This window comes from Oncorhynchus clarkii, chromosome 10 (genome assembly GCF_045791955.1).
Source record: "Oncorhynchus clarkii lewisi isolate Uvic-CL-2024 chromosome 10, UVic_Ocla_1.0, whole genome shotgun sequence".
NCBI classification, from domain to species: Eukaryota; Metazoa; Chordata; class Actinopteri; order Salmoniformes; family Salmonidae; genus Oncorhynchus; species Oncorhynchus clarkii.
Genome location: NC_092156.1, coordinates 48,291,179 through 48,316,158, shown reverse-complemented (window position 1 = coordinate 48,316,158; position 24,980 = coordinate 48,291,179). Strand labels below are relative to the sequence as shown.

The following is a 24,980-nucleotide window of genomic DNA, read 5'->3' as shown; positions in this document are numbered from 1 at the left end:
TGACTGGGTGTATTGATACAGCAATATGAAGTGTGATTAATAACATTACCATGGTCAAACAGATATATATATTTATTTTTACCCATGTAACAAAACAGTAGGTGCCCTTTTTTGCTAGACGCTGGAAAACCTCAGTGGTCGTTGTGGTTGAATCTATGTTTGAAATTCACTGCTCGACTGAGGGACCTTACCTTGTTTGTGTGGGTTACAGAGATGAGCTAGTCATAAAAAAAACCTGTTAAACACTATTATTGCACACAGAGGGAGTACATGCAACTTATGTGAATTTTTACTCCTGAACATATTTAGGTTTGCCATAACAAAGGGGTAGGATTACGTATTGACTCAAGACATTTCGGGATTTTATTTTTCCTTTATTTGTAAACATCTAGAAAAACACAATTCCACTTTGACATTATGGGGTATTGTGTGCCAGTGACAAAACAAATCTACATTTGATCCATTTTAAATTCAGGCTGTAACAATTTGTATTTATTTTTTAAAGTCAAGGGATGTGATGAATCATTCCTGAAGGCACTGTAGTTATTGTGATGACATCACCATGCCGTACCATGCCGTACCTTCGAAATTATTCGGCCATCATCATGTATTCGAAAAAACACGGGTTACATCATTTGTCGCAATAAACAAAGAAAAACAAAATAAAAAAAACCCACCCCTGTCAAATGGATAAACATTTTGTTGATCTTTAGAACATTTATTCTATTGCTGCAGTTTCCATTACACATGTTGCAGTGTTATTTGCGACATAGCTTTTGCTTTGTAGTATAAACTTCAATGGAAACCTGCCTAACATGCACATATTTCTCTTTAAAATGGACCATTACTTTAAAACTAGCAAAGATCCTACTCTGGAACTTAGATATGCCCATTGAATATATTATGTTGAACAATAGAAACATTTCCCAAATCAAAAATGTTACATTTTACATGTCTATATTTTAAAAATGCATTAATTAATGTAAGACAATTATTATTTAACTCCAAATACTACTCATATTACAGAGAAAGCTGTAAAACACTATCGCGTCTTAAAGCTGCAATCGGTAACGGTGAAACTGCAATGTCCATTTGCAATATTACAATAGCAAAGAAGTTTTTAAACAGGGAACACTGTTTTTTCCCTCAGACATCAGCACATCATTGCACACGCGATAGAAAAGTATAGAATGTACTACTTATATCCTTCCTGTTTGGCCCTGTCTGGGGGTATCATCGGATGGGGCCACAGTATCTCCTGACCCCTCCTGTCTCAGCCTCCAGTATTTATGCTGCAGTAGTTTATGTGTCGGGGGGCTAGGGTCAGTTTCTTATATCTGGAGTACTTCTCCTGTCTTATCCGGTGTCCTGTGTGAATTTAAGTATGCTTCCTCTAATTCTCTCTTTCTTTCTCTCTCTCTCGGAGGACCTGAGCCGTAGGACCATGCCTCAGGACTACCTGGCATGATGACTCCTTGCTGTCCCCAGTCCACCTGGCCGTGCTGCTGCTCCAGTTTCAACTGTTCTGCCTGCGGCTGACATGTTCACCGGACGTGCTACCTTTTCCTGACCTATTATTTGACCATGCTGGTCATTTATGAACATTTGAACATCTTGGCCATGTTCTGTTATAATCTCCACCCGGCACAGCCAGAAGAGGACTGGCAACCCCTCATAGCCTGGTTCCTCTCTAGGTTTCTTCTGAGGTTTTGGCCTTTCTAGGGAGTTTTTCCTAGCCAACGTGCTTCAACACCTGCATCCTGGGTTTCTGTACAGCACTTTGAGATATCAGCTGATGGACAAAGGGCTATATAAATACATTTGATTTGATTTACAAATGTTTTTTTACAAAACAAATGCGCTTGGTGCGGCCAATGGCTCTGTTTTGCCTATCAGCTTTAAAAGGAGGCCCAGGTAAGGCCAAAAAAGATACAAATGTCAAATACATGTCAACAATCCTTCCTCCAAAGGACTCTCCTATCGATTAAATGATATGAAAGTCCCCAAAATCATGGGCTTGTTTTGTTCACGAGGAATCACCCATTAGCTTCTGTTGAATTAACTTAGATATTTTCAAAAATATAGAAAAGAAAAACAGGTCAGTTCATGTCACTACTGCTGAAATAACCCCAAGTGAGTAGGTCAACATAAACATGTTGAATTCACTTAGCTACGCACTACAAGTGGATCAAATAGAACATTTTATAAACACAATAGAACCCAATAGTCCTACATCCAAAAAACATATGACAGCACACTCAAAGAGATGCAGTATAGTAAACATCATTTTCCATTGTCACACACACACAACGTGTTTGCTGGCTCAGATTACTCTTGCAGTGTAAAATGTATAGGCTACTTGTGACTGAGTGTCATTGACTTTCCGACCTCATATTCTATTGGACATTATCCTTGTATTCAGTTTCTTGAAAAAGGATCTCAGTTTGCACAGCTTGCATTTCTTCTTCTTTTTATTCCTCCCTTTCTTATAAACCCCGTTCCATTTCGGCTCGTCCTCGTCCCCCCCGACCCAGGGTACCCAGGCCCCCCCGTTGCGGTCTGGATTGGCCCGGGGATCGTCGGTGGGGAACCTAACAGGGACGGCAGTGCAGTTGTAGTAGGCCAGACGTTCTAGCAGCTTCTTGACCACATCAGGCCTCTGCACAGCCATGTCACTGCGTTCATAGGGGTCTCCTGTGATGTTGAAGAGCCACACAGACTTCCCTGTTCCTTCAGTGTTCCGCTCCAGGTTCCACCAGCTGCCTGGGAAGTTGGCCAGTACCTGTGGTGGGACCCAGTCTCCATGGCCCGGGTCCCCTGTTAGCAGCTTCCAGTCCCCCACCCGGATGGCAGCTTGGACCGAGGTGTCCCACACATGCTGGGCCTCCTGTCCAGACCCAGACGCCAGGCCAGAGCGCCGGTGGAGTGGGTCAATGTTATGGAGGATCTCCAGGCGTGGGGACTCCCTGCCCTCACTGATAGTTGGCCATACATTGTAGCCGTCAAGACCCTCAGTCTGTGACACGTTACCCCCAGCCAGACCAACCAGGGTTGGGTACCAGTCAGTGATGTGCAAGAGGGCCTTGGAAACCCTCCGCTTGTGACGCAGCAGGGGGCTGTGTACGAAGCCCACCCCACGGATGCCTCCCTCCCAGTAGGTCCCCTTACGCCCTCGCAGGGGCCAGTTACTCCCCCCAGTGAACGGCTGGGCACCGTTGTCAGTGGAGAAGATGAGCACACTGTTGCGGTAGTAGCCGTACTTGCGCAGAGCGTAGGTGACATTGCGTACAGCCTCATCGACGATGGACACCATGGCTGCGTACTTCCTTCTGGCTACGTTCCCCATCCCGCGGTAGGGGTAGATGTAGGCCTTGGGTGACTGAAGGGGCGTGTGGACAGCCTGGAGGGAGAGGAACATGAACAGGGGCTGGCGGGACGGATCGTGAGTGGATAGGATCTTGCGTACCCTCTGCGTGTAGAGGTGGGTGGAGAACTTGCCTCCACGGCCCCAGGCCACGGTTTCCCCCTCGTGGAGGTCGTAGCCACACAGGCCTGGTCCGTCACAGGAGCCATACGTGTAGTAGTCCACGCTGCCCGTCAGAGAGCCAAAGTAGCTGTGGAAGCCTCGGCGCGTGGGCAGACACTCCTTCCTGTAGAAGCCAAGGTGCCATTTGCCCACCATGTGAGTAGCGTACCCCGCTTCCTGCAGCCGCTGTGGGAGCGTGGTCATGTCCAGGGGGAGGCAGTTGGGCTGGCGAGGCCGGATGATAGAGTGCTGGAGGCCTGTGTGGATCTGGTATCTGTGTAGGGAGAAATAATGTCCAACAGCTAATCTTATTCATCTTCATTCATTGTGTAAAATAAACCCATTCAACGCTGGAGCTGATAAATAGAGTCATGATGCTGAGAACACTCTTATTGAAGATACACTTTCCACACAGATAAGTAGGCTGTGATCTACCAACCATTAAATTACTAGGTGGTTGGCAAAGCTTGTTTTACAGCCTGACTGCAGCTTGCAAGACATAAAAGGCAATTCATTAAGTCAATTAGTCTTGAAGGAAACTCTTCTAAACATTAGCATCTGTTTTCAGCCAGAAGTGTACAACAGCTTGTCACCCACCAGGGAAGGAGAAGGGTACTGTTGGGATACTTTGCAAGGATATGGGTGAGAGAGCAAAGGAATGTTGCAGGAATCAAAAGAACAAGTATATCCCCCTATTGAACTATAGTAAACACCACAATGGCTGATGTTGAAAAGGTACTGCGGCCACTAACAGAAATACCAAAACATTCCAGTTAATAGAAGAGATTTTGAAGTTTTCATCCGTCCTGAACATGTACCTATTTTTATTACTGTGTAGTACTACAGTTACACTGTACCACTTGAAAACACTTGCACCTTTCCATATATAACGTTTGTCTGGCCACCCACCCAGGTTCTTAGCGTGGTCTGATATTTGGGTGGTCTACACTGCAGTAAGCAGACGCACTCCACTTCCTTCAGACCAAGTCCCTTCCTCCCACGACCCACACCAAAGTCCAAATGAGCATGTGGTGAGAGAGAGTCCACTGAGAGTTCATGTAATGGGTGACGCAGTGCAGATATGCACACACCTATACAGAAACAGTCCATGGCTCTATTCTCCCTCTCTCTCCCTTCCTCACAGCTTTAATAACAGCCAATAGGATGGTGTCTATTAGGCCTTGGCCTTCCGTCCACATCTCTTTCAGGCACATAGGGAGTGTGTCATGTCCTCACTCCTCAGCCCAAAAAAACAACTGTCTTGCTCCTGTTCCCCCCCCCCCCCCCTGTGGGTTGTTCATTAGCTGAGAGTTGCTGGAGAGAAAACAGCTCATTCAAATCTTCTTAGAAACACTGGGGTGAACTGTGTCTTTCTGCGAGAGATCCTCTAGTGACAGGCTACCAACCAACCCCATTACATGCACGCACGCACGCACGCACGCACACACACACACACACACACACACACACACACACACACACACACACACACACACACACACACACACACACACACACACACACACACACACACACACACACACACACACACACACACACACACAAATCAAATCAAATCAATATCAAATGTATTTATATAGCCCTTCGTATATCGGCTGATATCTCAAAGTGCTGTACAGAAACCCAGCCTAAAACCCCAAACAGCAAGCAATGCAGGTGTAGAAGCACGTTGGCTAGGAAAAACTCCCTAAAAAGGCCAAAACCTAGGAAGAAACCTAGAGAGGAACCACACACCCACACACACACACATACACACACACACACACACACACACACTGACGGCCCCACAGTTATTGTTCAGGAAGCAGAGCAGCAGCTGTGTGGTATGTCGGTCAAGCAAACCCTGCAATGAAAAAAATTACACAGAGCTCCTAGCAATCCACTTTCACAAAATGTTTCCACAAACGTACATTGTCCTGATAAGACCTCCCCCAAGCTGTGAACTTTAAGAGATGTTAGGACATATCAACAAGTGCAACCTACTCTGAGTACTAATGATAGAGGGAATATAGCCCGTGTGTGTTTCAGACAAATTAACTTTGAGGAGGCAAGGACTCCATCTAAGCATTCCCTTTCAATTATTTTCCTACCCGGGCGCTCATATGGTTGTGTTTATCCAGTCTTTAGCAGCCCTCATCCATTGTTTCACAATACTGGCCTCATCCTGCAGCTCTCCACGTTGCTCTCAACAGCAGATGTTTCTGCTCATGTACCCTGGGTAGAAACAGAGGTATCTACTACAGCATTGATCTTCCCCAACAGTTTACAGCTCTTTCCTGGTAAGTTATAGTAGAATAAGTGACTATTTGGCAAATGACAGTATCCCTGACCTCTATTGTAGATGTATTCAATCTCTGTTCAATGTCTGTGGGAAAACAAACCAATGTTGTTTAGCTTTCCCAACTCGCCTTCATTCGCTGAGAATTCCTAACCTTATGAATGATCATCTAACTCATCTGTTATGACATACTGTCGATGCCAGCAGTAGTATTTCCAGTAAATGTTGAGGTTGCTCTGGATGAGTCAGCTCAAGGGATAGAGCATCAGTGCAAACATTTAACAGTTGTTTTCAGTGCTGGATGAGACATTTCAAAGTACTGTACATATGTTAGGGCACTGCACTGTTCAGTCTTTTTTTTAATACCTTTATTTAACTAGGCAAGTCAGTTAAGAACAAATTCTTATTTACAGTGACAGCCTAGGAACAGTGGGTTAACTGCCTTGTTCAGGGGCAGAACGACAGATTTTTTAGGGACTCTGAGTCGTAGGGACTCTAAGGCCCTAAGGGGAACACAAGTTGGCTAACAAAGGAATGCCTTGTACCATGCATGCACATATTTATCACCAAACATAACCAGCATCTTGATCAGGAGATGATGCATTATAACGTTTTGTGGTTTCTCTATACTTGTAATTACTCACCTGGCTGTACACTGTCATTGCCGATAATGTTGCCTACATAAAACAATACGTGTTATGTTTAATCTGTGATCAAGAGAACCAATTACAAGCATATGTTCAAGGATTTCCGTGTCAAAACGCTTGATGCTGATGGTGAGGCTTTTATGCTTACCTGCCCGTGATCAACTGACTGCGTGACGGAGTGCAGATAGGTTGAACATAGTAATTCTCCAGCTTCACCCCCTCCGCGGCCAGTTTGTCAAGAGTTGGAGTCCGAATGTCCGGGTTGTGATAACCTATGTCATTGAAGCCTTGGTCATCCGTCAGTATGAATATAATGTGTGGTGGTTGCTTTGGCGCAAACGTAATAGAGGCATCGTTTTGAGTGTGCTCCTCCACCTGATTCGGCTTGATCCAGTCCATGGATAGGTAGCCAAAACTTAGCAAACTGACCATTGAGAGGCTGGTAACTGCGTGCATTTTTACTAATTTTAGAGTGCACTTGGACAGAGTCGTTAGGGTACTCGCACTCTAGTCTCTGGTTTATCTTTTTGCATTACACACATTCTTGAAATAATACGTATACACACGCGCGTAATTGATGATCCTAGGATGCAGAGTGGAAACATTGTTTCTGCCGCAGATTCTCATTCGTCATCATGACGGTCTTCTGCGTTTACAACGTCCAAGCTTCTCTTCTGTAAACTTGATCTCTAAACTTTGAAAGCTACTACTGCACATTATAAAGTTGCATCGTTTCCAGGCGCGCTGATAACCATTCCCTAGTCCCCACTAAACACTGGCCGGCCAAGTATGGTTTGATATTCACAGTAGCCTACATTAGCCTATCTTTTCCACTATTTCTCCTCTCAGTGGTTGTTGTTAACTCCGCCCGCGTCTCATCACCAAACATGAAACAAGACCCCTTCATGGACCCACCCTCTGGCCCTGGTACAAGAAAAGCCCGGTGCGGCTCATCTCAAGGAAAGTTGTCTAGACCCTGCATTGGAAAAAAAATCATTTTTCTTATGCTACAAGTTTTTTTTTAAACGAACATAAATCAAAAATCTCGGATTACGGGTAGAATCGCTCTATTATTACAGTTAGAATGGGAGTAGGCTACAGTGAACATACCACAATTAGGCCTTTCTTGTGCTCAAGCATGCCCGTGTTATTTAAGGAGCTGCATTTCAAAAGTTCTACCACATACTTTATATTTTCATGACATGATAGTAACTCTATTATTTAATGTCAGAATGGGAGTAGGTAGGCTTCAGTCCACCTACATGTAGGTTTATGCTGTGGCTACTGCTGTATTCCAGAGGTTGTGTGAGGGACCATGCCCTTTAGAGGAGAGAATCATGAAACAGGACACCTACCTCCTAATCAGTCTATGTGTGCAGTAATCTAGCACTGCATTACATATCCCTTTATAGACTCCATGCCCTCGGCTAGGATGTGGATACAAAGAGAAGGTACAGTTGAAGTCGGAAGTTTACATGCACTTAGGTTGGAGTCATTAAAACTTGTTTTTCAACCACTCCACAAATTTCTTGTTAACAAACTATAGTTTTGGCAAGTCGGTTAGGACATCTACTTTGTGCATGACACAAGTCATTTTTCCAATAATTATTTACAGTGGGTCAGAAGTTGACATACACTAAGCTGACTGTGGCTTTAAACAGCTTGGAAAATTCCAGAAAATTATGTCATGGCTTTAGAAGCTTCTGATGGGCTAGGTGACATCATTTGAGTCAATTGGAGGTGTACCTGTGGATGTATTTCAAGGCCTACCTTCACACTTTGCTTGACATCATGGGAAATCCAAATAAATCAGCCAAGACCTCCACAAGTCTCTACAAAAAATGGTAGACCTCCAAAAGTCTGGTTCATCCTTGGGAGCAATTTCCAAATGCCTGAAGGTACCACGTTCATCTGTACAAATAATAGTACGCAAGTATAAACACCATGGGACCACGCAGACGTCATACTGCTCAGGAAGGAGACGTTTTCTGTCTCCTACAGATGAACGTACTTTGGTGCAAAAGGTGCAAATCAATCTCAAAACAACAGCAAAGGACCCTGTGAAGATGCTGGAGGAAACAGGTACAAAAGTATCTATTTCCACAGTCAAACGAGTCCTATATCGACATAACCTGAAAGGCCGCTCAGCAAGGAAGAAGCCACTGCTCCAAAACCACCACAAAAAAGCCAAACTACGGTTTGCAACTGCACATGGGGACAAAATCATACTTTTTGGAGAAATGTCCTCTGGTCTGATGAAACAAAATAGAACTGTTTGGCCATAATGACCATCACTATGTTTGGAGGAATAAAGGGGAGGCTTACAAGCCGAAGAACACCATCCCAACCGTGAAGCACGGGGGTGGCAGCATCATGTTCTGTGGGTGCGTTGCTTCAGTTCTGGGGGTTCGTTGCGGACTGGTGCACTTCACAAAATAGATGGCATCATGAGGAAGGGAAATTATATGGATATATTGAAGCAACATCTCAAGACATCAGTCAGGAAGATAAAGCTTGGTCGCAAATGGGTCTACCAAATGGACAATGACCCCAAGCATACTTCCAAAGTTGTGTCAAAATGGCTTAAGGACAACAAAGTCAAGGTATTGGAGTGGCCATCACAAAGCCCGGACCTCAATCCTATAGACAATTTGTGGGCAGAACTGAAACAGCGTGTAGGCAAGGCGTATAGGCAAGGAGGCCTATAAACCTGACTCAGTTACACCAGATCTGTCAGGAGGAATGGGCCAAAATTCACCCAACTTATTGTGGGAAGCTTGTGGAAGGCTACCCGAAACGTTTGACCCAAGTTAAACAATTTAAAGGCAATGCTACCAATACTAATTGAGTGTATGTAAACTTCTGACCCACATATGATGAATGAAATAAAAGATGAAATAAATTATTCTCTCTACTATTATTCTGACATGTCACATTCTTAAAATAAAGTGGTGATCCTAACTGACCTAAGACAGGGACTTTTTACTAGGGTTAAATGTCAGGAATTGTGAAAAACAAGAGTTTAAATGTATTTGGCTAAGGTATATGTAAACCTCCAACTTCAACTGTATATGTAAGGTTGATGGAGAATCAGATTTACCTGTCACCATTAGAGGCCCCTGCAATATACTTCACATGGTACGCTTCATGCTGTCAAATAAATCACCCACACTAACAACAGGGATGTAAAGTACTTAAGTAAAATACTTTAAAGTTCTACTTAAGTCGTTTTTGGGGGTATCTGTACTTTACTTGACTATTTATATTTTTGACAACTTTTACTTTTACCCCACTACATTCCTATCGAAGATAATGTACTTTTTACCCCATATATTTTCCTTGACACCCAAAAGTTAAATTTTTTGAATGCTTAACGGGACAGGAAAATGGTCCAATTCACACCCTTATAAAGAGAACATCCCTGGTCATCACTACTGTCTCTGATCTGGCGGAAAATGGAGGTGTTAGGCAACAGGGAAATGTGTCATGTTCCAAATACTTCATTTGTAAATTATGTCTGAGTGTTGGAGTGTGCATCTGGCTATCAATAAATGTAAAAAAAAATTAAAAAAATGGTGCTATCTGGATTTATTAATATAGGGAATTTGGAATGATTTATACTTTTACTTTTGATACTTATGTATTAGTTTAGCAATTACATTTACTTTTGATACTTAAGTATATTTAAAACCAAATACTTTTAGACTTACTCAAGTTGCATTTTACTGGGTGACTTTCACTTGAGTCATTTTCTATTAAGGTATATCTACTTTTACTCAAATATGACAATTGGGTACTTTTTTCACCACTGCCTAACAAGTACATCCCTCTTCCCTCTATACCCCTAGGCACAATATTACCTTTACAGTGCAACGAAAATGTGCCAGAAGTTCATCCGATTTCACACAAAGCAAGGATGTTGCTGCTTCCCTGCGACGCCACCACCAAAAAGTTATCATAGCACAATGTCAAGTGTCAAGAATCCACCAACGTTGCCTGACTAACATCTATGCCTGCAAATGTTTTCTTCATCAACTGTTTTCTTTTTTTGAATAGGAAGTATGCCTGTGTACCTAGAATAACCTTGTTGACCAGCCCCAGGGCAGAGGAGGGTCTCTGCTGCCATGGGGGTTAGCTTTAGCTCCAGTGTTAGTGTTTAACTTGGCTGCAACTGGATATTTATGGTCCACCTGGGCATTAGGAAACAGACAGTGGGTTTTTTACCGCTCTGTGGCATTCCACCATTGAAACGTTGATTTTCTCTCTCCGTTTTCCACTGGAGAGGGAAGTGCCTCCGATTATTAACCTTAGTTCACAAGAGCTTTCTTCCATAGTTTCGTTACTGAGGTTTTTGAAACGTTCTGTTTGCCTTTTGTCCTTGAAAGTCCTTTCCTCCCACACTGAAAAAGGAAATATGTATTTGTAAGGAGACACAGCATTAACAACTTTGAAACTGTACAGCTTTGTGAAAGGGAATGTTCCAACAAATCAGAGAGCATGAAAGTGAACTCTATTGATTTTCTAGCGAATTGATGGATTAATCGTCCTCGGTGGTTGAAGTGTGTGTGGAGTCGCAGGATACAGTGCAAACACCCTAAATGCAAAGACCTGCTTTGAGAGGGGGTGTAGTTGTAACACTCACAGCAAGCAGGGCGTTAGACTTTATTAGACCGCAATAATACCAAAACATTCACCGGATTTGTTCTGGCATTAGTCAGGATTACATGAAACTTTACTTGGCTGTATGTTTATTGACAGAGATTTAATGCCATTAGCAATTCTTCTGTCAACCCATGTAAGATTTTATTTGTGAGGGAAAAATATTTTCTTTCCTTCCCTTCCCTCCCATCCCTTGGCACAAAGTAACAGCCAATAGGGGAGTTGTCAATGGGCATTCATTCATTGAACAGGTTACTGATTATGCATGGTTATGCATTTACTAGAGTAAGCCTACTTCTCTTTCACACGTGTATTTCAGTGGTATAGTTGCTGTAGTTGTCTGTACTGTAGTAATGTGATTGAAATAACGATAAGAATACAAAAATAAATCACAGTACAGATTGGTATTTGAGATCCAATATAATTTTTTACTGAATGGCAGACAATGATCTGCCAATGATCATTCATGTTAGAAGATGTTCCTATATTTAAAGTGGTTGGACCAGAGGAATGAGCAGTTGGCATTGGTGGAAGGAAAAATAAGAGGAGGAAACAGGCAAACGTGTCATGTTCCAACATGGAAAGCACAAGACTATGCCCATGCGGTTAGCATTCATATTTACTCTACTCACTGAAACTCACACATCGGCTCCAGCATTTATCTGACGGTTTCGTCATGATATACACACAGAGAGTAAATGAGACAATGTGTTATTAATGGTTCATTGACCATCATAGCGATATGGTTTAGCATGAGAAGAGATTTCTAGTCACATGAACCAAAGTTTGAACAGGAAGAGTCTGTTTTTTAGTTGGGCTGATTTAGGCCATATCTATTATTTAACAGAGCCAGAAGCCAGGTATGACATCAGATTAGAAAATGTGTTCTGTGATTAGTTGTTCTTTGTTTAGTTTTATTTTGTAATACATGGCAGCTAAAATCTGAATTGCGTATCCCAAAGCACATAACAAAACAATAACATTGTAACACAGTAGGGAAGCTAGGGACTGGAAGAATGAATGACGAATTGAAGCAGTTACGATGGCATTATAGGTGGAGGAATTTCAGGCATGGATAGTCACGGAGGAGGGAGCCGGTCAGAGTCAGTGACACAGTCAGGTCCGCAGCCTCAGCAGCTCACCTCACTATCCTGTCTCCAATGTCCTTGCTCCAGGCTAAGTAGCTTGATGGTTAGCTAACTAGCTATCTACTCCTCTCCGATAACTCTGTGTATAACCCACTTGGGTGATGCTAACATTACTGCTGCCACAGGGTGCTGAAAGCTCCACCACACATAATTCAAATCCAGTGCAGGCAAAAAGTCCAAGCAAAATTCTTGCTTGAGAAATTACTCTTTGCTAAGAAGCTACTTGTCTCTTTTTAACCATTTTATTTTAAAACAATCACAGTAAGGTACTTAATTTAAACCAGAAATGATTTGATAAGAGAAAAACAAAACAGCTGCATTAGAACTTTAAAGGTAAAAAGAGTATATTCACTAGTACAAGCCATCTTCGTATACAGTTCTCTACTTTTCATGAGCGTGGCTATCTAGAGAACATTATCAGTGTAGTACTGATATTATCTAGCATGTTGCGAGTTTTATTTTCTGTTCTTTAAGCTATGAACACTGCCACAGAACTTTCTGTGGAAGGAAAGGGATTAAAATATTTCAGTCACATTCTTGTGAAAACAATGAACTCCTCTCCCATTTGTCATTTCTGATCGTTTATTGATAATGATGAACATGGTTCTTTTAATCTGGTTTCTTTACTTAAAAGATAATTACTGAAGTGTTTATCTATAGCATGAATATAAAACTACATTGTTGCCAGACACTTGTGTATGAACCTTGCACTGCAATGCGGATAGCCTTGTCGCATTGTCTCGGACAGACCATTGGGTATAGAACAAGCTTCTTTAACCTTCTGAGTTTGACAGTATTGGGTGCACATCAACTCATTTACTTATCAACAGCAGCACTCCTACAAGCTTCACATTCCTATGAATGGAATGAAATTCACATGAACACACAAACAATGAACACATCAACGCAGCAGCTTGTCACAAGTTAGTACTCAGATTTATTAAAACAGCAATAGAGATGTGATACACATGTAATTTACAAATCACTGTCTTCGGGGCAGCTGGATTGGTCATGCTTTTGATTTCACAACTGTCTCCAGCGCTTTAGCCACTTGGTCAGCATTCATATTGTCAAGGGCCACACTGCTCTCTTTCCCAAAAGCTGCAAAACAGGTACATTTGAAAGAACCAAATGAATACATGGCCATAAACATTGCAGTTGAATTGGCATACAGTGAAACATGTTAATCACCTAGCTACTGAAACAATGCTCTCACCATATCTTGCCCAAAGCTTAGGCTGAACACCTGAGCACTCCCTGATGAGGATGGGGAATGTGGGGTTTGCCTTCTTCAGTTCCACATAGTGCTGCTCCACAAAATCCCTGAAGAACATGGAGAACAGTGAAATAGTTATTTCACCATTTCATAATACTAGTTACTATTCCATAGTAGTGAAATAACCATATATTAAACAAGGGAGACAATTGTCTCACTGGTAACGGGAAAGCGCAATGCAGCTGACTGATAAAGCGGCCTCATAAATAAATCTTATAAAGGATGTTGTAGAGCTGTAACTAGCTAGATAGGTGAGTGGTCTGAAAATGATTTCAGTTGAGCTGATTGCAATTGTTTGCTAACCTACTATGTTCACATGTAACGTTAACACCTGTCTGGCAGTGCAGTAGCTTGTGCTAGTTATGAGTAACGCGGTGACCGCTAGCGAAGTACCTAACATAGCTATGGTGATTATTCTAATATTGGATTCGATTCCGTGAACATATAACTGCCGTCACGTTTGAGAAATTACCTTGCTCCTTGACTCGCAGGCGATGTCTGGCACAAATGTAGACGAATCTCTCGAAGGTTTTTAGCAAGGTTAGAGCCAATGCCTCGTACTACGGCAGCGGCCATGATGTTTTTTTCTGCTTTGGGTAAATAATCCTGAACACGCCCATCTCTCAACAACAAATCATTTAAAAGAAGTGTTGTAATTTGAACCAATCACTTTCCACGTTCAAGATGAACGTAAAATTCGGGCCGAGAAGAACACCAATCGATGAAGAGTGCCACAAATCGAGCAGTCATTTATATCAAAAATTAATCTAGCCGCCATTATACATTTAACTTCACGCTAACTCTTATGTAACTGTTGATCACAAACTCGATATGTTACTTGAGATTGTGATTAATTTATTTCAAAATGCCCAAACGAGAACGAGAGAGAAGCTAAATTACATTTATTTTGGATTTGTTTGAGCTAACGTTATACCAAATATGTTCCCATTGTTCTATCTGGGGTTATACATTAGCTAGTTTTGGCGTTTGCTTATAGCTAGTTAATTAACTAACGTTACAGTGGTGGAAAAAGTACAGACACAGTAATAGAAAATGATTCAAGTAAAGGAGTAGGTCACCCACATATTTAATTTAAAATATACTTAAGTATCAAAAGTACATGTAATTTCTCAAATATACTTATGTATTAAAAGTATAAATAATTTCAAATGACTTATATTAAGCAAACCATTGAAAAACGATATTTGCTAGGCATTCAAAATTGAATGAGTACTTTTGGGTGTCAAGGAAAATGTATGGAGTAAAAAGTACATACTTTTCTTTAGGAATGTAGTAAAGTAAAAGTTTTCAAAAATACAAATAGTAAAGTACAGATATCCCCCAAAATTACTTAAGTAATATATATTTTTTTTGTTGTTGAATTTTACCCCTTTTTCTCCCCAATTTCGTAGTATCCAATTGTTGTAGTAGCTACTATCTTGTCTCATCGCTACAACTCCCGTACGGGCTCGGGAGAGACGAAGGTTGAAAGTCATGCGTCCTCCGATACACAACCAACCAAGCCGCTGCTTCTTTAACACAGCGCACATCCAACCCGGAAGCCAGCCGCACCAATGCGCCGGAGGAAACACCGTGCATCTGGCCACCTTGGCTAGCGTACACTGCGCCCAGCCCGCAACAGGAGTCGCTGGTGCGCGATGAGACAAGGACAACCCTACCGACCAAGCCCTCCCTAACCCGGGCGACGCTAGGCCAATTGTGCGTCGCCCCACGGACCTCCCGGTCGCGGCCGGTTACGACAGAGCCTGGGCGCGAACCCAGGACTCTGATGGCACAGCTGGCGCTGCAGTACAGCGCCCTTAACCACTGCGAGGCCCCACTTAAGTAATATTTTTACCAAATTTTACACTGGTTAGCTAACTATCTGACCTACTACTAGCATTATTAGCTAATGTTCCTGAATCACGTTGTGTATAAGCGTTGAATTACTCATTCAATGTTCACTGCCTATATTTGGATTCACATTTCCTGGCTCAAAACAGTTGCTTTGAATGCTGAAAATCATAGTTTAAGAACACTTTTAAAGCCTCAAAGGATAAGATGATCCAACTTTCAAACAAGTTATTTTTGGCCAGCCACTGCAGTCAACATGTGTAAACAATTAACAAGCTAATTAACTACAACATGCTCTTGTCACATGGAAATATGGCCATGTGGGAATCCCCTAACCTTATAAACATTCTAGTAATTTATCCTTCTGATTTTAGAAAATAATTTATTGCTAATGTGAAAGATAAGGTACTTGTGTTTACAAAACTACCGCAAGCGTTGCGTGTTAATGTTCAGACCGAGCCTCTGGGCTCTTAACAAAACTCCCCCAGACAGAAGATAGTTATCTAGGGTCTATGAATAGGCTACAGCATGGTATGATCTGGCCCCCAGAGCAGCCTCACTACCTCAGCAGCCCTGCCAATGTGTAATTATTGTTACAGACTCACAGGGGTAATTTTGGCTCCAGCGGATAGTATTTGAGGCAAAGCCAAACCTGAAACTGCATTCGCCTCTCTGTGAGAATGTCTTTATATAACAATCTATCCACAATAGTTTTATTACTGGTACTATGGTAAAACACTTTCTCTAACCTGTAGTGGACTTTGTGATATGTTTGTGTTTCTTCTGACCAGAGGGAGCAGGCAACCTGTATTTCTTGCTTTGGTCATAGGAAAAGGTTACCATTGAAAGCAGGGATTTCTGGGGTAGCGTTAAGTACGGAGGTGGAGCAATGGAAGTTGAAAATTCCTGGGGTTTTTGACGCCCACCATTTGATGCGAAGCAGACCAGGTGGGGAGTGTGGTGAAACAGAGGAGTCATTGTCAGTCCTTTTGAGTCAGCGTCTGTACCAGACAAAAGCATGTTAGGATAGATCAGTTATTTTGATAGAGCAACGTTTATGGTCATGTTGCAGCAGGAGGCAGACTCTAAGATGTGGGAAGTGTGCATGGGACAGAGAATTGTGTGTGTGTCAACTGTAGGGGTGCTCATGTTGCTGGGGATCGGAAGTGTCCAGTGCGAGAGTGGCCAGTTGAAGTGGCCAGAGTCAGACCACTGTAGAAAGAGGGTGTCCTATACTGAGTCAGTGAAGAATGTGGAGGAGGATGGGTCAAGGGTGAGTGATCCTGTGAGGATCCCAGTGAGTAGTAGATTTGTGCCAGCACAGAGGGATAGGGCAACGAATTATTTATGCTTCTGTAAGGTTGGCTTCTTAGCGTTCATAGCAATGGTTATCAACTGTACTGCAGAAATGGAAGGCAAATCACAGAGAGTGGTGGCAGCTGCAGAGACATATTTGTGTATACAAGATTTGACTTCAGAAGAGTTATAGTGTGTATTGAGGCGTTGTGTCCCGTCTTCCAAGGCCGTTGGCATGGTGCAGGAACAGATAGGGTCAAAGTAGTGGAATGGGGTAGTGTGTTTTAATGAGTGTAGGTGGCAGCTGCAGAGAAGTACCTGGGTGTATGAGATTTTGCTGAAGAAGAGTTAATAGGGTGGTGATTTTTATTTTTATGAAATAGTGGTATATAAACTCAGCAAAAAATAAATGTCCTCTCACTGTCAACTGCATTTATTTTCAGAAAACTTAACATGTGTAAATATTTGTATGAATGTGACTAACAGAAATGGAATAATGTGTCCATGAACAAAGGGGTGGGTCAAAATTAACAGTCAGTATCTGGTGTGGTCACCAGCTGCATTAAGTACTGCAGTGCATCTCCTCCTCATGGACTGCACCAGATTTGCCAGTTCTTGCTGTGAGATGTTACCCCACTCTTCCAGCAAGGCATCTGCAAGTTCCCAGACATTTCTGGAGGGAATGGCCCTAGCCCTCACCCTCCGATCCAACAGGTCCCAGAACAAGCAGTATGGCTGGTGGCATTGACATGCTGGAGGGTCATGTCAGGATGAGCCTGCAGGAAGGGTACCACATGAGGGAGGAGGATGTCTTCCCTGTTACACACAGCGTTGAGATTGCCTGCAATGTCAACAAGCTCAGTCCGTTGACGCTGTGACACACTGCCCCAGACCATGACGGACCTCCCACCTCCAAATCGATCCCGCTCCAGAGTACATGCCTCGGTGTAACGCTCATTCCTTCGACGATAAACGCAAATCCGACCATCACCCCTGGTGAGACAAAACCACAACTTATCAGTGAAGAGTACTTTTTGGCAGTCCTGTCTGGTCCAGCGACGGTGGGTTTGTGCCCATAGGCGACGTTGTTGCCTGTGATGTCTGGTGAGGACCTGCCTTACAACAGGCCTACAAGCCCTCGGTCCAGCCTCTCTCAGCCTATTGCGGACAGTCTGAGCACTGATGGAGGGGTTGTGCGTTCCTGGTGTAACTCAGGCAGTTGTTGTTGCCATCCTGTACCTGTCCCGCAGGTGTGATGTTCGGATGTACCGATCCTGTGCAGGTGTTGTTACACGTGGTCTGCCACTGCAAGGACCATCAGCTGTCCGTCCTGTCTCCCTGTAGCGCAGTCTTAGGCATCTCACAGTACGGACATTGCAATGTATTGCCCTGGCCACATCTGCAGTCCTCATGCTTCCTTGCAGCATGCCTAAGGCACGTTCACGCAGATGAGCAGGGACCCTGGGCATCTTTCTTTTTGTGTTTTTCAGAGTCAGTAAGAAAGGATTCTTTAGTGTCCTAAGTTTTCATAACTGTGACCTTAATTGCCTACCATCTGTAAGCTGTTAGTGTCTTAACATCCATTCCACAGGTGCATGTTTATTAATTATGTATGGTTCATTGAACAAGCATGAGAAACAGTGTTTAAACCCTTTACAATGAAGATCTGTGAAGTTATTTGGATTTTTTTAAAGACATGGTCCTGAAAAAGGGACATTCTTTTTTTTCTGAGTTTAGGTGTAGGGTTGGTTAGTGGTGCAAGTTTTTCCTTTTAGGAACAGGACTAATGAAGATAATTTAATGTAGGTAGGCCGTGACTGGCCTCACACCTTAGTACAGTGGGTGGCGGTGTATGCACCTTTAAGTTGGATGCGATCTGCCAACCCAATCCCAAAGATGAAGAAGGTGACAATGCCTGCCAGTTCTTTGGCAAGTCCAACAGCTATGCTGAGTGCTACCCAGCCACCTGAGACCTCTAATTAATCCTTGTCACCCACAGTACATGTCATATTCTACAGTAGTCATTTTGACGTAGTTGGTGTACCTGTTTGATTAGAGTGTTCTCTCTCTTGCTCTCTGTGCTGCATCCCTGATTAAAGGAAGTGGGTTCTTTCTAGTTGTAGTAAAGAGAAACCTGACAATATAAAGCATTAACATCACGAAGAAGTTTATTTCCAACATGACAGCGGATACAACATAGCCGGTTCCAAGCTGAGTCCATCTGCAGCCATTCAAAGGAAGCACACTAAAATACCTTGGCCAACAACCAATGAGGCCTGCCAATTTTTTTAAAGGTACACATAGCCTACATATCAATGCACACACTCAAACTATCTAGGTCAAATAGGGGAGAGGTATTGTGCTGTGAGGTGTTGCTTTATCTGTTTTTTCAAACCAGGTTTGCTGTTTATTTGAGCAATATGAGATGGAAGGAAGTTCCATGCAATAAGGGCTCTAAATAATACTGTACTCTTTCTTGAATTTATTCTGGATTTGGGGACTGTGAAAAGACCCCTGGTGGCATGTTTGGTGGGATAATTGTGTGTCTCAGAGCTGTGTGTAAGTTGACTATACAAACAATTTGGGATTTTCAACACATTAATGTTTCTTATAAAAAGAAGTGATACAGTCAGTCTCTCCTCAACTCTTAGCCAAGAGAGACTGGTGTAACAGTATAGCTTCCGTCCCTCTCCTCGCCTCTACCTGGGCTAGAACCAGGGACCCTCTGCACACATCAACAACTGCTTCCCACAAAGCATCGTTAACCAAAACTGCAAAACTTGCTTTTTGGAGTGTGGTGTCAAAAAAGTATAGCATCTCTTTATTACGGCCAGATGTCTCCCTATCTTTACAACCATTGAATCCATAGGTTTTGACCATGACAGTTTACAATCTAAGTTAACCAAGTAATTTAGTCTCCTCAACTTGTTCAATAGCCACACCATTCATTACCAGATTCAGCTGAGGTCTAGAATTTAAGGAATGATTTGTACCAAATACAATGCTCTTAGTTTTAGAGATGTTCAGGACCAGTTTATTACTGGCCACCCATTCAAAACAGACTGCAACTCTTTGTTAATGGTTTCAGTGACTTCATTAGCTGTGGTTGCTGATTGCTTTATGGTTGAATCATCAACATACACATGCTTTATTTAATGCCAGTGGCAGGTCGTTGGTAAAAATATAAAAGAGTAGAGGACCTAGAGAGCTGCCCTGCTGTACACGACACTTTACATGTTTGACATTAGAGAAGCTTCCATTAAAGGAAGCGGGTTATTTTTAGTTATTGTAAATAGAAACTCAACAGTTTAAAGCAGTAACATCACAAAGAGGTTTATTTCCAACAACATAGCAGGCTCCAAGCTGAGTCCATCTGCACCCGCTCAAAGGAAGCACACTTGAATACCTTGGCCAACAACTAATGAGGCCAATCAGATACATATTTCCAATATCACACACTGAACACGTGCACACCATTTTAAACAGGTGTGCATAATAACATGCTGCTTATCTCTCAAACACTGTCTGCTCAGTATGGACGACCTGGCTGTGGACAGTGACAAGGGGGTGGACTACAGTTAGATGGACCAGGTGGGTGCTTTGGATCTGTAGTCCCCTCTTAGCTAGCTAGACCTTTGGGTTCATTGTCTGCCGCTATGTAGTATGTTAATGTGATAGCTGGTTGTGTGCTATTTTGTGATGGATATGCTTTTTGACCTCAGTTTTGCCGTCTGTCTTTCTCTATAGGGTAACAAGAAGGGTCCTCTGGGTTGCTGGGATTTGACACTCAGGATTAATACAGTGAATACATGAACAACAAGGAGGCTCTTCCAAAGTATGTTATCTTAGTGCTTTGTTCCAACAATAAACCTGGAATCCCTCGTTCCAGGTCTTTGTTTCTTCACAGCATACATAATAGAATCAACATATTTGGATTCCTTGGCATTTCTATGAAATGCTTTTAACCTTTTTGGGATAGGGGGCAGAATTTTCACTTTTGGATGAATAGCGTGCCCAGAGTGAACTGCCTCCTACTCTGTCCCAGATGCTAATATATGCATATCATTACTAGTATTGGATAGAAAACACACTGAAGTTTCTAAAACTGTTTGAATGATGTCTGTGAGTATAACAGAACTCATATGGCAGGCGGAAACCTGAGAAAAATCCAACCAGGAAGTGGGACATCTGAGGTTTGCAGTTTTTCAAAGCTTGGCCTACCGAATACACATTGAGATATGGATGAGGTTGCACTTCCTAGGGCTTCCACTAGATGTCAACCATCTTTAGAAACTGGTTTGAGGATTCTATAAAGGAGGGGCTCATGAGACCTCTTTGAGTAAGTGCTCTGGCATAGAGCCTTGGTCTCATGACGCGCGCTCCCGACAGAGTTACTTCTCGTTCCAGTGCTTTTCTGAAGACAAAGGAATTCTCTGGTTGGAACATGATTGATGTTTTATGTTAAAAACATCCTAACGATTGATTCCATACATCGTTTGACATGTTTCTAAAGGACTGTAACGGAACTTTTCAAGTTTTTGTCTGGACGAAATGCTCGCGCCTCATGAAGATGGATTACTGGGCTGAACACGCTAACAACAAGTGGCTATTTGGACATAAATGATGGAACATTTTGGAACAAATCAGTCATTTATTGTCAAACTGGGATTCCTGTGAGTGCCTTCTGATGAAGATCATCAAAGGTAAGTGAATATTTATGGTGTTGTTTCTAACTTTGTTGATTCCAAAATGGCGGATATTCCTCTGGCTGTTTTGGGTTCTGAGCGCCGTTCTCAGACTGCTTTTTCCGTTTAAAAAAATTGAAATCTGACACAGCGAGATTTTTGGATATAAATATGCACATTATCAAACAAAACATACATGTATTGTGTAACATGATGTCCTATGAGTGTCATCTGATGAAGATCATCAAAGGTTAGTGATTAATTTTATCTATATTTCTGCTTTTTGTGACTCCTATCTTTGGCTGGAAAAATGGCTGTGTGTTTTTTCGACTTGGCTTTGAACTAACACAATCATATGTTGTGCTTTAGCTGTAAAGCATTTTTTTCAGTGCTGGGATTGGATCGTTTAATTGCTCCATTAACAGGGTTGACAGTGTTGTCAGGTAGGGTATAATGAGGTTGTGACTTATTAATCATGTGCTTTGTCCCTCACAGATAATCGAGAAGAGGATCTACTGCAGCCCTCATCCTCCACATGCAACAGCTGTTCTGCCAGTCACATTCTGTTAAAGTTCCCCAAAGCACACACATCCCTGGGTCACTCGTCTTTTCAGTTTGCTGCAGCTAGTGACTGGAATGAGCTGCAACAAACACTCAAACTGGACAGTTTTATCTCAAATCATGGTCACTCTTACTGACAGTTGTGGCTGCTTTGCGTGATGTCTTGTTGTCTCTACCTTCTTGCCCTTTGTGCTGTTGTCTGTGCTCAATAATGTTTGTACCATGTTCTGTGCTGCTACCATGTTGTGTTGCTGCCATGTTGTGTTGTCACGTTGTGTTGCTATCATGCTGTCATGTGTTGCTGCCTTGCTATGTTGTTGTCTTAGGTCTCTCTTTATGTAGTGTTGTGTTGTCTCTCTTGTCATGATGTGTGTTTTGTCATATATTTTTTATTATTTTTTAAATGATACAAAAAAAATCTCAGCCCGTCCCCACAGGATGCCTTTTGGTAGGCTGTCATTGTTCTTAACTGACTTGCCTAAAATAAAGGTTAAATAAAAAATAAGAGGAAGAAGGCTGAGGCAGATGGGTGAGTATTTCCTTCAGTCTGTTTTTCATCCTACAGTTAGTGTACGTGACTGAGAGCAGACAGAAAGACCGTACGATGATGCGAAGATGGCAGTGTTAGCTGAGAGACTGTCAGAGCTGCTCAATGTGCTGTACAGTGGTGACCTACTTTCTGCTCACACTCAGAAAGTAGGAGAAAAATCTGTAGCGTGACACTTGTACCAAGCAGTAATGCTGTACTGCAAACCACTCTGGATAGTACCAAGCAGTGATGGTCAACATGTACTCCCAGATATTTATAGGTCTAACTGCTGGATGTGTTCACTGTGAATGACGACCTGGCTCCTGTGACATTCAGGACCAGAGAGTTTGTGTCACACCACTGCACAAGGCTGTTTACATTGCCTAGGTACAGTGGGAGGTTGCTGTTGTCATCCATTTGGACCAGCAGGACGGTGTCGTCAGAGAAATTAATGATGTGATGCTTTGTGTTTTGATTTGTGCAATCGTTGGTGTACAGAATGAAGAAGACGGCTGAGCTCACACAACCTTGCAGGGACCCGATGAATTTATGAAATTGCTTCTTCCAATTATTGATAAACATGCACCTGTTAAGAACCTGACTGTTTCAACTGTTAAGGCTCCATGTATTGATGAGGAATTGAAAAACTGCATGGTTGAAAGACATGTGGCAAAAGGAGTGGCTAATAAGTCTAGCTGCATATCTGACTGGCTTACTGCAAATTGAGAAATTATGTGAAAAGAAGAAACTGCATTATGAAGCTAAAACCAATGATATAAAGAATGATGGGGAAAAAACTATGGAGTACTTCAAATGAAATTGTGGGCAGAAAGACAAATTCAACTGCATCTTTCATTGAATCAGATGGCTTATTCATCACAAAACCATTTGAGGTTGCCACATATTTTAATGATTATTTCATTGGCAAAGCGAACAAACTTAGGCAGGAAATGTCAACAACGAACAGTGAACAATTGTATTCATGCATAAAAAACGAATAATGAAAGCAAGTTAGAATTTTGTAAAGTTAGTGTGGGAGAGGTGGAAAAATTATTGTTATCAATCAATAATGACAAACCTCCTGGCATTGACAACTTATATGGAAAGCTACTGAGGATGGTAGCTGACTCTATAGCCACTCCTATCTGTCATATCTTTAATCTGAGCCTAGAGAAAAGTCTTTGTCCTCAGGCTTGGAGGGAAGCCAAAGTCATTCCGCTACCCAAGAGTGGTAAAGCTGCCTTTACTGGTTCTAACAGCAGACCTATAAGCTTGCTGCCAGCTCTTAGCAAACTGTTGGAAAACAGTGTTTGACTAAATACAATGCTATTTCTCTGTAAACAAATTAACAACAGACTTTCAGCAAGCTTAATAATAATAAGATTGTGGGAGCTGCACTGTTAGAATTCAGTGCAGACTTGATATTATTGACCATAATTGACCATGAAAAAACGTATGTGTTATGGCTTTTCAACCTCAGCTCTGAATCCACGATATGGCAATCTAATAGAACTCAAAGGTTTTTTTTAATGGAAGCTTCTCTAATGTCAAACATGTCAAGTGTGGTGTACAGCAGGGCAGCTCTCTAGGCCCTCTACTCTTTTCTATTTTTACCAACGACCTGCCACTGGCATTAAATATAGTATGTGTATCCATGTATGTTGATAATTCAACCATAAAGCAATCAGCAACCACAGCTAATGAAGTCACTGAAACCCTTAACAAAGAGTTGCAGTCTGTTTTGGAATGGGTGGCCAGTAATGAATTGGTCCTGAACATCTCCAAATCTAAGAGCGTTGTATTTGGTACAAATCATTCCTTAAGTTCTAGACCTCAGCTGAATCTGGTAATGAAGGGTGTGGCTGTCGAACAAGTTGAGGAGACTAAATTACTTGGCGTTACCTTAGATTGTAAACTGTTATGGTCAAAACCTATAGATTCAATGGTTGTAAAGATGGGGAGAGGTCTGGCTGTAATAAAGAGATGCTATGCTTTTTTGACACCACACTCCAAAAAGCAAGTTCTGCAGGATCTAGTTTTGTCTAATCTTGATTATTGTCTAGTCGTGTGGTCCAGTGCTGCAAGGAAAGACCTAGTTAAGCTGCAGATGGCCCAGAATAGAGCAGCATGTTTTGCTCTTCATTGTAATCAGAGGGCTGAAATAAATACTATGCGTGCCAGTCTCTCTTGGCTAAGAGTTGAGGAGAGACTGACTGCATTACTTCTTTTTATAAGAAACAATGTGTTGAAAATCCCAAATTGTTTGCATAGTCAACTTACACACAGCTCTGACAGACAAACTTATCCCACCAGACATGCCACCAGGGGTCTTTTCACAGTACCTAAAACCAGAACAAATTCAAGAAAGCGTACAGTATTATATAGAGCCCTTATTGCATGGAACTTCCTTCCATCTCATATTGCTCAAATAAACAGCAAACCTGGTTTCAAAAACCAGATAAAGCAACACCTCGTGGCACAACGCCTCTCCCTTATTTGA

The 24,980-nt window shown here is 42.3% G+C and overlaps 2 protein-coding genes across 2 annotated transcripts; both read right to left on the bottom strand.

The window, feature by feature from the left end:
• Positions 1–353: 353 nt before the first annotated feature.
• On the bottom strand, positions 354–7,290 carry LOC139418691 (arylsulfatase I-like). Its single transcript, XM_071168335.1, has 2 exons — positions 6,621–7,290; positions 354–3,800 (listed from the first exon to the last, which is right to left on the bottom strand). Exons 1-2 carry the CDS (start codon positions 6,926–6,928, stop codon positions 2,390–2,392), a joined length of 1,719 nt encoding a protein of 572 aa, XP_071024436.1. The 5' UTR covers positions 6,929–7,290; the 3' UTR covers positions 354–2,389.
• Positions 7,291–13,193: 5,903 nt separating this feature from the next.
• On the bottom strand, positions 13,194–14,172 carry LOC139419613 (NADH dehydrogenase [ubiquinone] 1 alpha subcomplex subunit 2-like). The gene is made up of 3 exons (XM_071169592.1): positions 14,028–14,172; positions 13,496–13,602; positions 13,194–13,380 (listed from the first exon to the last, which is right to left on the bottom strand). Exons 1-3 carry the CDS (start codon positions 14,129–14,131, stop codon positions 13,289–13,291), a joined length of 303 nt encoding a protein of 100 aa, XP_071025693.1. The 5' UTR covers positions 14,132–14,172; the 3' UTR covers positions 13,194–13,288.
• Positions 14,173–24,980: the final 10,808 nt, after the last annotated feature.